At 37.7% G+C, this 13642-nt stretch overlaps 1 protein-coding gene and 1 pseudogene across 2 annotated transcripts; one reads left to right on the top strand and one right to left on the bottom strand.

Moving 5' to 3' along the window:
• The first annotated feature begins 250 nt into the window (after positions 1–250).
• Positions 251–3990, top strand: LOC149017350 (protein DETOXIFICATION 16-like; annotated as a pseudogene). The gene is made up of 5 exons (XR_016172987.1): positions 251–325; positions 539–643; positions 816–1359; positions 1620–1676; positions 1754–3990. The product of XR_016172987.1 is annotated as a protein DETOXIFICATION 16-like (transcript).
• A 5146-nt stretch (positions 3991–9136) lies between these two features.
• On the bottom strand, positions 9137–10497 carry LOC149017349 (3-hydroxy-3-methylglutaryl-coenzyme A reductase 2-like). The gene is made up of 4 exons (XM_089152932.1): positions 10470–10497; positions 10161–10328; positions 9698–10041; positions 9137–9525 (listed from the first exon to the last, which is right to left on the bottom strand). The coding sequence occupies exons 1-4, from the start codon at positions 10495–10497 to the stop codon at positions 9349–9351; spliced, it is 717 nt and encodes a 238-aa protein (XP_089009058.1). The 3' UTR covers positions 9137–9348.
• Positions 10498–13642: the final 3145 nt, after the last annotated feature.

Below are 13642 nucleotides of genomic sequence, written 5' to 3'. Positions count from 1 at the left end.
AAAGTGAATATTGTTTGGCTAAAATTCATAACAGTATAGTGCCAGATGCCCCAGAAAGCAAAATTAAGAAGAGAAAGGACTGAAAATTGGAAGCTTACCGTGTAAGTTAAACCATTCACAAGAACTCTGATCAAACTTTGGTCAAGAAATGCTTGTATGTAGGGGAAGCACTTGCTGCACTGTGAGATTTATGCCCTACAGACCAAATTTTCAATCAGCAGGGCTTCATAGTGAGATCAAGTGCGGCCTGATGATACGGAACTTAGGCTGCAATTATGATGTTCAGAATATCAGCTGTGGTGGTGTTTCAGAGTCAGAGAGTAGTGTATGTTGGTGTAGCAGTTGGATGAAGATGGGATAGAGTGGTGGATCTAATGCAAGAGGAATGGTGTGGAATTCTTGAGAACCCAGGATTCCTGGGCACCAGCAGAGTCCTTTCTTCTTGATAATTTAGGACTCTCACAGGTTGGTGCACCAGTCATGAGATCAAATCTTTTTATTTCTTGGCAACTTAAAATTGCCTCTTTTTATTTCTCAGCAACTTAAAATCTTCGGCGATTTTGGTGCTGCTCTTTATTGGCGTGTTTCTCCTTCTACAACCCTCAAGATTAGGGACAAAAGACTTGAGATGCCGATCTCAGTGGCATATTAAATTTAATAAAGAGCTTGGCTTTCCTTTCCTTTAAGTGTTGCCTCAAGCCCCCTATCTTACTCTTCTTTCTCTGACTTATATACTGTATAAATTCTAGTCATTAGATGAAGCTTTCTATAAAGCACACAAAATTTCTGCAGTCATTCTCTGTGATGTTTGATAGTTAGGAATGGGGAGTGCATTGGAGACATTGTGTAGCCAGGCTTATGGAGCAAAACAGCATCAGATGCTGAGGATTCATATGCAGAGGGCAATTTCAGTCCTTTCAATAGTTGGCATTCCCCTTGCTTTCATCTGGTTCTGTACAAGCCAAATTCTCATATCCTTTGGGCAAGATGTCGAAATATCAATGGAAGCAGGGAAGTGTGCTGCTCTGTTGATCCCAAATCTTTTTGCTCGTGGAATCATTCAATGCATGATTAGACTCCTACAAGCCCAAAACATTGTCTTTCCCATAATGATAACTTCCGCATTTACAGCTTCACTCCACATCCTCTTATGTTGTCCTTTAGTATACAAATCAACCTTAGGTACAGAAGGTGCAGCTTTGGAATCTCCATCTCGTATTGGATCAATGTGTTGCTTTTGGCCTGTAGCATCAAATTATCTCCTACTTGTGGGATGACTTGGACTGGGTTATCAAAGAAGGCTTTGCTTGATATTTTCAATTTTCTGAAACTTGCTATTCCTTCAACTATAATGATCTGGTAAGTTCTTTTTCTTCCCCCTCCCCTCTTGGTACTATGCATCTTATTTATAGAATTTGGAATTTGACTATGATTTTATTAAAATTTTCAGTTTTCTATATATATCTTTTAAATCTTATAAATGAGTTATATGCAGCTTGGAATCTGTTTTCATCAGTTGTGTACTGTATTTTGAATGATTACTAACTCTAAATAAATCATTTATCAAACATTTCTTTCTAATCTTACTATTTTATTTTGAATATGTGTTGTATTTGCAGCCTTAACACTTGTTGGATGGTCTACACAATCTCAGTTGGTGTGGGTGGTGCTGTAAGGTAAGTTACACTAAACAGATGAGCTATATTTATTTTTTTACATTTACCTGAAAGGCTTATAAATTGTCACTTCTTAGTACACGAGTCTCAAATGAACTAGGCGTTGGACAAGCACAAAGAGCACGCTTGGCAGTATATGTTGACTGTCATTGCTTTGACAGAGGGTGAGACAGTAGCAACCATTACTTTCTTGGTTCGTGGCATATGGTGTAGATTGTACAGTAATGAAGAAAAGTGATCAAATATGTGTCAGCCATGATGATATACTTACCCCCCCACCCCCCACCCCCTGTTACAAGTTTATAATCTTCTTATCTGATCAAAATCATTTGTATACAAAATTTATTTCTTACTATTCCTCACCAAAATGCCACCCCCCACCCCCAAAAGGAAAAAACAAAAAAACAAAAATGCAAATGCCTTCTCAGATAAAGATTAGTTAAATGTTTTTTCTTTATTTCAATGACATGCCATCATGCTATTGGGTCCATAGCAATGTTCACATAAGGTGTCAAATCGGTATCTAACATGCCCTCTTGCAAGCCTGTCCATCGCAGTGTTCAAGTAATCCATAGATATGACTTGTATATATGCTACTACGTTGTGTTCTCCTGCAAAATCCATCATTTCTTGTGTTTCTTTTATCTCACCTATTGCTTTTCCGCCAACAAGCTTGCCCTGAGGCTGAGGCTTCAATAGATCAATCAAAGGTCCAATTGGGTGAGGAGCAGAAGCCGTATCAAGAATGCCATCTATGGTGCTGATAGCAGCCTGCAACAATTCATGCCGCTGGGATTAAAACCTTACCTGGTATCATATTCAATGCATGCATTGATTACAGGGAAAAGCATTCAAGGTTCACCTTCAAATGCCTTCTGTGTTGCTCTTCTAGTCATGAGATCAAATCTTTTTATTTCTTGGCGACTTAAAATCTTCAGTGATTTTGGTGCTGCTCTTTATTGGTGTGATTGCTCCTTCTACAACCCCCAAGATTAAGGACAAAGGACTTGAGATGCCGATCTCAATGGCATACTTGGCTGGGTTGGATGAGGGAGGAGGTTAGAGAGAGAGAGAGGGAGAGAGGGAGGGAGGGTCCGAGAGGACACCCGACATCTCGTCCGTTGCTTTTCGATGTTACAGTGATGTACTGTAGAGTAAACCTACATGTATCAAACACCAAGTTCTATCTTACCAATGAAAGTTCCGTTGCCATGAGCCAAACTTGGCCGGGGAAAGCTTGGGCAGATGATTCTACCATGCAGGCTAAAGCATTATATTTTGCGGCATGTAAGACTTAAAGTTCCTCTCACCCTTTGGCAGCTTATGCACTCCCTACTTATGGGCTTGAGTTACAAGTTAAGAGAAACATATCAAGAAAAAAAGAGTAGATTCTCTTGCAATATTCATGGAATACTTGGAGCACATCAAGAAAATATTAATAGAATCTTACGCTCCGAAACCTGATCAAGATACCAGCGGGGTTGGTCCAAGTGGTAAGCAGCTTGGTTCGATACCGAAACCTTGTGGATATAAAAAATCCTCGCTGGAAGACTCACCCACCACAGCCAGGTGTGCGACCCAAGTCGAACACCGATTAGTCAAGGCAAAACCTTGAAAACTGGGGTTGGTAAACTCAAAAAAAAAAAAGTGATCAAGATTTGATTATGGAATAATTTGCCCCAGCATGCGCATGTTCTTGATTCTTGAATACCACATTGGAATGTTGATACCGTGATTTGTTGGGCACATGGCAGACTATGGATCCCTTATTGATATTAATCTGATTCGTCAGTCACATGACCTGAAAGTCTGAAACATCAGAATGACAGAAACTTAGGGATTCCCCTTGTTTTCATAAAAAAGGAGAGTAACAAATTCTAACTGTGCAAAGGAGTAAGAGCATGTGGTGAAAAGAATGGAGAAGGCTTCGCCCATTAAAGGGGAACTAAAGCCCACTGGGTTTAAAACAAGCACAATTTGCCCAGCGTTATCCTAGAGTTAAGAGGTCATGATTTTTCATCAATTAGGTATCATTCTGGGCCTGGCCTTAGACTGGCTATGTGATATTGGATTTAATTTGTGGAGATGTTGTAACTTCTATGTCTTTGATACAGTTTATAAGAGGAGAGAAATGGGTTACGTATAATCCTTTTTATTTTGATAATGTGATGGCAAGTGTCCCTTTTTGAATTATATGGGACAATACTCCAATTCCAATAACACAAATGAGCCAAATGCTAGCTTGGTGGCCAATATTAAATGTTGTCCAATATGGTGAACTTGGAATATTACAAGTTATCCACTTTTACTTTCCTATTAACTTTGAGATTGAATGGCCATTTTGTCCATGGGTAACCAATATGGTGAACTTGGAATATTACAAGTTATCCACTTTTACTTTCTATTAACTTTGAGATTGAAATGACCATTTTGTCCATGGGTAAAGAGAAATACAGGTTTTGTTTTTATTTTTCAAAACCTTAGTTACTTTTTCAAATTTACGAAAAAAATCTCCCTGTAGGCCTTACGATCATAATTCATTGTGTGGTCCAATCCCATCCAGCATTGAAAATATTTTGGAAAAAGTTGACAACGATCTTTAAGCTTAGGCAAGTAGAGAGAAGAACTCAGTCACTTTAAGCTCTCTTAGTCTTTCTTCTCTTTCAAGCTCAAACTGAAACTTTCGGTATCTTGATCTACACTTGTCATTGTATGGCCACCGATTCACAAAGCCGAGGAATCTCCTTCAAAGAGAAGATATTCATAAGCCAGACTCGGCCGTAAGTTGTGAGCTGCTCACGTTTCTTCCCCTCAGGCTTTTGCTTGATGTAATAATCATTTCATACGATTTCTTTTGTTTTTCCTCCACATTTGATCTTAAATTTCTAGAATTTTTTTTTTTTTTTTGGTAAATTTTGTTGCTCTGTTTCTTCAAGTCATGATTTTCTACCTTTTGAGATCGTTCTGTTGTTAATTTGAGAAATTATTGGGCCAAAAAAATATCAAATTTATGTTCACTTCTATGCTTTTGTTCAGTACAATATTGATATGGCTTTGTTTTGTGTTATTTTGACAACTCATTTCTGTGAGGTTTTGCTATTCTTTAGTTTCTGTAAATTTTTCTTTATAGTTTCAAGTTTCCAAGAGTTTTGGTAGCCGATTGGTCTGAAATTGTAGGTTTTCTTGAGTTCTACGATTGCATAGAAACTAACATTTTAAGGATTTTGTGCATTCATGGTTGATTTTCTCCACTTTTCCTGCTCGGCAGAGAATTTGAATTTTGTGCTCTTACACAATCGGTCTTTTTCTTCTCCCCATTCGCCTGCACATTTGCTGTATTTTGCGAAAATCTTTGGTTTCTTCTTCTCATTGTCTCCATCTAACATGTACATTTGGTTTCTTTGACTTCTCTCCTACTCCTTACCTGTCCATAAAGTTCATCATAGTTGATTTCTTCATTTTCCTCTGATCTTTCCTTTAAAATCTAGTTTTCGTCTGTCAAGTTGGAAATTTGAAATTTCTTTATCAATACTCTTCTACGTCACGAATTCCATGGGAGATTTTTGTTTTTTTTTTTTTTTTTTTTTTTTTTTTTTTGTAGAAACAGGGAGTTTTTTGTGAATTTAAAGAATAAGTGAGGTTTTGCAAAATATTAAAAAAAAATTATATTTCCCTTCTCATGGACAAAACGGTCATTTCAATCTCAAAGTTAAAGGTAACTTTTAATATTTCAAGTTCACTAGATTGACAACATATGATATTGTCTACTTAAGTAGATTAACAAGAGTTGAAGCCTAACCTCTTCCCTTCTTTTTTTGGTAAGGAGTTTGAGCCTAACTTAAGTGGACAAAATATATTAAAAAAAAAAAAAAAACCTCTTTGGTTTATCTCCAACAAAATAAATAGATAGTCAATAATGGATGGCTTAAATTAAAAGGAGAGAGAGAGAAGGGAGGAGGTCAAACACGCTCAGATAGTAGAGGTAAGATTCGAGATTAACGTTGATCCATTAAAATTTTAAAAACAAAAAGAAATCTTCTTTTAGCAAGATAATAATCAAACAAAATTCGAAAAGCAAACAACATGCACACTTTAGAAAAAGATGAGTACATGGCATGAATCCGGGTCTTTCAATCCTGACAATTGAGGTTTGTATTTTCTTCATGTATCTCTGTCATATATTAAGAGGATGAGCCATATGTATCCGCCAAAAGGTGTGTCAACACAGAAAGGTGGGTTCAAGCTTATTATGTAATAGAGAAATATAAGGGGAACATAAACAAACAGAGAGACTGCCATAAATGTCTGCCATTTAGACATTGTTTATTATAGGGAATTGAAAGAAAATAAACAGTAATTTAACTGTTTTTAGTGACAAATTGGACAAATATATTTAATGAAAATCCAATTTTGGGGTCTCTATGTTTTTTAAACATAAAGTGGGGTGTCAGTGCTTTAAGGCCTCCATTTTGGGGTGCCAGTGCAAGTAAGAAGGAAAGAAATAGGAGAATTCACGGACAAAAAGTAGCATTGCAAGCCAAAAGTTGGTCGGGCTCAACATTGGGCTAAACTTACCCCCGGTTGAAAGTTTATAATCTTCTTATCTGAACAAAATCATTTGTATACAAAAATTATTTCTTACTATTCCTCACCAAAATGCCACCCCCCACTCCCAAAGGGAAAAAAATAAAAGGCGAATGCCTTCTGATGTGTCTCAGTTATTATTCAGATGCCAACTAAGCCCCTTCTGGTTCTTGAGACGATGAGTCCTGCAAGAAAGGTTAGATGCGGGCCGGCTCGTATGCTGGGCAACCGCCTCCGTTGGCTAAGTCAGACAACGAACCAGTTAAGATCCTGTGTAGGAGCTATACATGGTTATGTTCAGAATGTACTGGATGCTTAGCGGAGGGGTGAGTCCTTGTTTAAATAGTGTATGTGTTACCTTTTCCGGATTGGGCAGGTTTCCCCGGCAAGAGCCGTTATTTCTCCCTGGACTATGCTCCCTTGACGTCCGCCTTGCTCAATCATCCTTGTAGTTGACCTTCTATCTAGGGCGTTGTTGCCATATGCATATAGGTCTAGCGTGAGCGACGCTCTTCCTTGGTTAGTCGGTAAATGTCCCGACTGAGCGTCTGGTTTAGCCCCACTCAGGTCTGATACCGGTCGGGTACAAAACCTCCCGTATCACCTTCTAACATAAAAATTAGTTAAATGTATTTTTCTTTATATTAATGATGTGCCACCTTGCTAGTGGGTCCGTAGCAATGTTCACATAAGGTCCGTAGCAATGTTCAATGACATGCCATCTTATGTGTAATCCTTTTTATTTGGATAATGTGATGGCAAGTGTAATCCTTTTTATTTGGATAATGTGATGGCAAATGACCCCTTTTGAATTATATGGGACAAGACCAAGGTACAACTTTTTGCCAAATTTTGGCCACTTTGGTGGACTCCGAACCGAAACAAGGGGGGTTATTCGAGATTACAAAATATAGTCAATATTCGCGGTATATCGCTTGAATCGATCGATATATCGGCAAAATCTCAAGTTTTTGTGATGTATTGGCGATTTCTTGCGTTTTTTAGGGGTTCTCTTTCACAATTCGATAGTGGAATTTTCAAGGTCAATGGACGATCTTACCAAGTGTGTCCCAATGATTAATTTAAAAGGTAATGTGTCAAATGTGGTTAGGTAGGAGAATCTACATTGAATAATTTTTGGAAATAATTCAAATTAAACAAACAGTTTATAGCAAAAATTTCAAGATTAATGATCAAATTTATCAATTATGTCATGGTGTTAAGGTCTCAAAAGGCAACGTGCCAAATGTGGCTAGGGAAAAACATATACATGAAAAAAAATTATGAAAACAATTTAAATTATGAATAGATAATCTTCAAGGTCAACAGGTCATCTTTCCAATCATATCCGAATGATTTAGGCATAAGAAGGTAATATGTTAAATGTGACTAGGAACAAGAATTTATAAGAAATAATTCAAAATTACTAAGTATTGGCATCAAATTAGGGTTGATACCACATTTAAGCCCAAAATGACCAAAATTATCCCCCGAAATGGGTGTTCGAAATCTCCCGATATTTGGGCAAAATCTAGCCGAAATATTGGCAAGATTTCAACATTTCAGCCTGTTCAGCAGGTGGTGAACCGGCGATATGGAAGGAACTTTCATTCCTTGGACAGGACTCCACTTCCAATAACAAAAATGAACCAAATTCTAGCTTGGCCACTTAAGTGGCAATGTTACATGTTGTCCAATATGGTGAACTTGGAACATCACTAGTTACCCACTCTTACTTCTCCATTAACTTTGAGATTGAAATGACCATTTTGTCCATGGTTAAAGTGAAATAAAAGTTTTTTTTGTTGTTGTTTTACAAAACCTTACTTAATTTTTCAAATTTACGAAAAAATCTCCATGTGGGCCTCACTATCATAATTCGTTGTGTGGTCCAATCCCATCCAGCTTTGAAAATATTATGGAAAATGTTTGCAATGATCTTTAAGCTAAGGCAAGTAGAGAGAAAAACTTAGTTGCTTTAAGCTCTCTAAGTATTTCTTCTCTTTTAAGCTCAAAATGAAACTTTCGATATCTTGATCCCCACTTGTTATTGTATGGGAGTCGATTCGTAGAGCCGAGGAATCTCGGCAGAGAGAAGATATCCATAAGTCAGATCTAGGTTGAAAGTTGTGAGCCGCTTGCATTTCTTCACCTCAGGCTTCTTCACCTCTAACAATAGAGGTTGTATTTTCTTCACATTTCTCCATCATATATTAAAAGGAGGAGCATATGTATCCACCAAAAGGAGTATCAACACTGAAAGGTGAGGTTCCAGCTTATTATGTAATAGAGAAATATAAGGGGAACATAAACAGGTAGAGATTGACATAAATGTCAATTGTGGTCAAAGATGTAGGAAGTTATTTCCAAATTTTATCCTATGACTCGATAATAATAAAACAAATTTTACAAAATAAAAAAACAATATTTATTAAAATTTGCTAATATTTTTAACAAAATATGATGCAAATGAGCAATCATCTATTCCAATATAAACATGGCCAACAGGGATTATCCGTGAGATAGAAATTGATGCAATATGTTGACCACATTTTGAAATTTTTTGATTAGGTTGTAAGTTTAAGATGTGGATATATATATATATAATGGAAAAGGGGCCGGGTTGGGAGTGCACCATACATGACTCAATGAAAATTTTGGAGCTCCTTTACTAAGTAAATCAGCATAGAGTTATCTGACGATGGACACGCTAACAAATTAAATTGTTCAAAATAGGAAACATAAGACTATATCTTCAGAGATACACTCTAGTTACGCAACCTAAACTAGGGGTTAACCTTTCATGCACTCTTCTGGCATGGCATGGCATGGTTTCTGACTTTCTTCCTTCTTGTCTTAAGAGCTAGCTTAAGAGGTAAAAAATAATGAAACATAAGAAAAAAAAACCCATCATCCAACTCATGGGTCTCCTGTATTTGTGGTGGTAAAGCCGTCTCAGAGTACTCTGTGCTCTCCCGACGGACCTTCTTGGAGTACTCCGTGCTCTCCAGAGGGGCCGTTTGGGAGTACTTCGTGCTCTCCCGACGAGCCATCTGGGAGTACTCCGTGCTTTGGTTGATTTGTTGTACTACACCAGCGATAATTCCCCTGCAAGCACGGAACCAGCAACAACGGTGGCCATCCGCTTTCCTTCTAATCCAATCATTATTTCTTTGATCACACGTAACTCAGGTATCACACCTAGTAGCTTCAGACAAGCTGATTGAGATGCAGGATGGGTCCAAAAATTATTAAATGTTCCCACCTGCAATAGATATCACCACAAAGGCACAAGCAAAGAAAATTGAAATTAATGAATCAATTGGAGCCGATTTCATCTCTCTTTCAAGGAAATATTTCCAGACAGAACAGCTAGCTGATATCATGTATGTATGTATGTAAATTGGGAGATACTAGCTAGGAAAGGTCAGGTATACCTGAATGGATGGCATAGTTACAGATATGTGCAAATCTTTTCCATCATTCACTGCTTCCATCATGGTAATGCAATTGGAGCTCTCTGCAATCTGGGCCGGATCTTGGCCAGTTGCTAGAAAGATTGCAGCAAGAACGTTGCTGGCATGGGCATTGGAACCACCTAAAGCACCGGCAACTGCCGAGCCAGCAAGATTTTTGATCGTGTTGAGCTCCGCAAGGGCAGATACAGTGGTTCTGAGGACCTTCCTCACCACATCTCCCTTGATAATGGCCTCACAGACTACAGATTTGCCACCTTCAATCCAGTTCACTGCAGTTGGCGTTTTCTCCGAACAGAATTCTCCTGCCAAATTGGAAACCAAACCAAAAATAGAAAATAACAGAGTCAATGAAAGTGAAGTAAGTGTCTGATCAATAGCTCTTTCTAATAAAAATAACAGAGGGGAGGGATAAGTATCTAACCAGAGGATCCAATTACATCCATGTCGGGGAACTCATTCTCCCGAAGATACTTGAGGACACTCTTGGCACCAATGCTTATAATTTGACTTCCCCGAAAATTGCCAGTAAAGCAGTTAAGTCTCATATACAGATTCTTGCCAGCTACCAAGCAGTTAATTCTTTCATAGCCTAGAAAAATCTGTTTTTTCTGCCAATGCTGAGATAGTAAGGTTTATCGAGCTAAACATTTTAATTCGGCAGATGGTAAAAACCCAAAAATCATTCAAATAAAAACTAGGTTATAACTTGTCGATAAATAAAACGAATTACCAGGCCGAACTTCAATTCGCACCGCCATTGTTGCTGGATGCGAATTAACAACTAGGAATGGTAGTTACCAGATCTCCCGTGGGATGCGCTGGTCCATTGTTGCTCGATGGAATTGAGTATATGTTGCCCTTGGCAACCCCTGTCAGTACTGTACACCACACTACCTTCATTGATTGCCAAGGGCACCATATACTCAATTCCATCGAGCAACAATGGACCAGCGCATCCCACTGTGTCAGAATCGCCCCCCTGGACATAACCAAACTTGAAGTTCTACCTAGAAAGTGTAATAAAGGGAATCATAATTAAAGCCATCGAAAGGCAAGCGATCAAGAGATCTCCCCGTCTTCCTCTGCAATGCTTCACGGCGTATCCTTGCGGCAAGTTTTCGATTGTCGCCGCCAACCTTATCTTCGAGGTCGAAAGAGGGATTAATGACTCCATCAACCACGGATTTGATCAACTCCTCGTCCTCTTCCTTCATCGGCGAATGTGGTACCATCTTCATTGTAGTTTAGGTTTTCACTATGTTTCAGAACAATGTATTAGATTATATTCCCTTTTTCTTATAATACAAGGAAACTTATGTGTTTCAAAATTCATGGAGACATGAGTTATAAAGCTACGAGGTCTCTCGATCAATACCCCGTTTACAAATATTTGAATTCAAAATTATTTTGAACCGTATAAAAACAAGTTTGAGTCCAGATAAAGTTCATCATCTTAAGCTGTTATGTTATGTTTGTGAAAAGAGTCCTTCTAGGTGATAAACTGTTATTGTATGTGAGTTGTTAAAATTTGAAGTCTCATCTTGTGCCGTGTGATGAAAGTTCATAGATTTTTTATTTTTCTTTTAATTGGGTTTGAATGTTTACTTCAATTCGAGGTTTCAGAACCCAGGATCTCTCTCTGTCTCTCTGACCAGGAAGCAACCTTGTCGATTCGCCTTCACAGTTCACACAATGATATCATAAACATATCTGCAATTGCGATCTACCATATGAGGATATATATATTCGTTGATGTCGCTAGCACTTTTCTTCGACTCCAACTATCCCATCGAGAAACCCATCTCGAGTTCTGCGTGTTAGAACTTGGGGGCTTTTTGTATTGCTGCAGAAAAGAGGCAAAAGGAAAGTAGATGGTAAGCTTTTGCTCCCCCTCCCATAATTGTTGTTGACATTTATTATGAATACAATTTAGCTATGAATTTTACTTAGCGCGATTAATGTAAACAGCGGGCAAAGCGGTGACGGCTAGGTTCTGTACCATAAAGTAAAAATTACTAGCAGTCTCTAGGAGTGCAATGCAACAAAGGGGTGGACAGTGATCTATCGATATGGAGCTGGTTGAAGTTTGCACTTTCTGAAGAATGTTATCATAAACGGTATAGGTGTTGAAATAATAGTCCAATACATAAACGGTACTTCGGGCTCCCCTTCCCAACCTGGGGAGGAAAGGGAGTAGCCATATTTCCTCTCATGCTCCTCTTGTTTGCCAAGAGGAAGCAATCGCGGTCCTCTTGCAAGGGGGGGCCGCGTCCCATGGTTTGAGCACCACTACAACATGACAATTGCACCTTTCCTCTTCCTCTCTACCTTACCAACTGCATCTTCTTCTCGACGAAGGTATGGATGTTAATTTGCGTATATGAAGAAGCTACTCAGGAGGTGGTTTTACACTTTTACCCCTCTTCTTCACCTCGCTTTTCCAAATTAACTTGGTGTAGGAAAAGAACATATTAGGTTTGTTTTTTCTTTTAAAAATAATTTATTTTGGGGCAAAAATAATTTGATCATAGAAAAGCACACATTAAACCCTAAAATGCATGCTTTCTACTATTCAATTGCATAAAATCTCAATTTAGATGGTTAAAACACCATCTATTGGGCACGGTCTGAACAAAAACTTGCAAAATATAACAACTGAGATCATAGTTAAATAGCATGTTGTTCATGTTTATATCTCAAAATGGTTTAACAAAATTATTAATTAAATGTCTCCAATTAATAGTTAAATTATTGTTTATGAAAACAAAACATCATTTGTATATATCAGGCCAACAAGTTGTCATAAATTCTCCCCATTATAATTGGCTTAGGTCAGAAACCAAATATTTCTCATCTTATAATTTTTGGATGTGAGCACAAAGATGAATCATAAAAAAAAGTTGGGAATATATGTTGGATATGAATCTCCTTATATAATTTAATATATTGCTAATGATTTGAAATTTATTTAAAACAAAATTTGTTGATTATCATTATGATGAATTAGTTTTTCCAACATGCGGGGAGAGAATAAACAGTTAAAAAAATAGATTGATTGGAATGCATTATCATTATCTCATTTAGATTCTTGCACTGAGCAATGTGAACCTGAAGTTCAAAAGATAATGCATTCACAAAATATTATGAATCACCTACCAGATTTGTTAACCTGTTAAGAGTTGTTAAATCTCATATTCCAACTGCAAATGCTCCTAATTAGGATTGATGTCCCAGTCAGAACGATCTATCAGTGCAAATGAAATTAAATCAAGTTTAAAACGTTGGTGACTGCTAGGGGGAGCCATGGCTTGTAATTTCCATTGTAATGAATGACAACAACATTCTCTATCTTTGTTTGGTTGATTGTTGGATCATATCCAAGTCCCAACACATGCCAACTCCAATCCAAAGGATGTGTCAAATTGTAGAATTTAATCAATTTGGGTGGCAATGAATCGAGCTTCCAAAGCATCCGATCTTCATTCTACATAGAATTAGATGAATTCTATCAGCAGTAACATGAGTATTAAGAAGTTGAATGAAAAGTTACAAGAACAGAAGCACGAGTGCAACGAATCAAGATCCTCAATAGGGTTTTGCCTATTAAGAATAGTCCAATCATTAATCATTAACACATAAAGAAAGAAAATCAATGACTGGCTGTAGGATCAACCGCCGGGGGATGGGGGGACCTCCTAGACTTCTCATATCTATTCACATGTTCAACATGCAGAGAGGTTAGAAGGTTTATAGAAAAGAAAGAACAAAATTACACCATACATTAAATTAGCATTCCTTCTCCATTCTAGGAATTCTCATGAAATTTTGGAATTTGCAAATAGTAACAACCAAACATGAAAACCATTGATCGTAAATGGGAAGACAATGTGTGTTTACCTGGAA

Source organism: Hakea prostrata, chromosome 4 (assembly GCF_041222555.1).
Source record: "Hakea prostrata isolate BN-2017 chromosome 4, UWA_Hpros_2, whole genome shotgun sequence".
NCBI classification, from domain to species: Eukaryota; Viridiplantae; Streptophyta; class Magnoliopsida; order Proteales; family Proteaceae; genus Hakea; species Hakea prostrata.
This window is presented reverse-complemented; position numbering and strand designations above follow the sequence as displayed.

What these genes read in the sequence shown, in the direction of transcription:
- LOC149017349 (XM_089152932.1), bottom strand. Translation starts at nt 10,497, where the DNA reads ATGGCGGTGCGAATTGAAGTTCGGCCTG. An exon ending in GGATGTAATTGGATCCTCTG is followed by an intron (nt 10,042 to 10,160) that starts GTTAGATACTTA and finishes CCAATTTGGCAG; the next exon opens with GAGAATTCTGTTCGGAGAAA. An exon ending in TAACTATGCCATCCATTCAG is followed by an intron (nt 9,526 to 9,697) that starts GTATACCTGACC and finishes TATCTATTGCAG; the next exon opens with GTGGGAACATTTAATAATTT.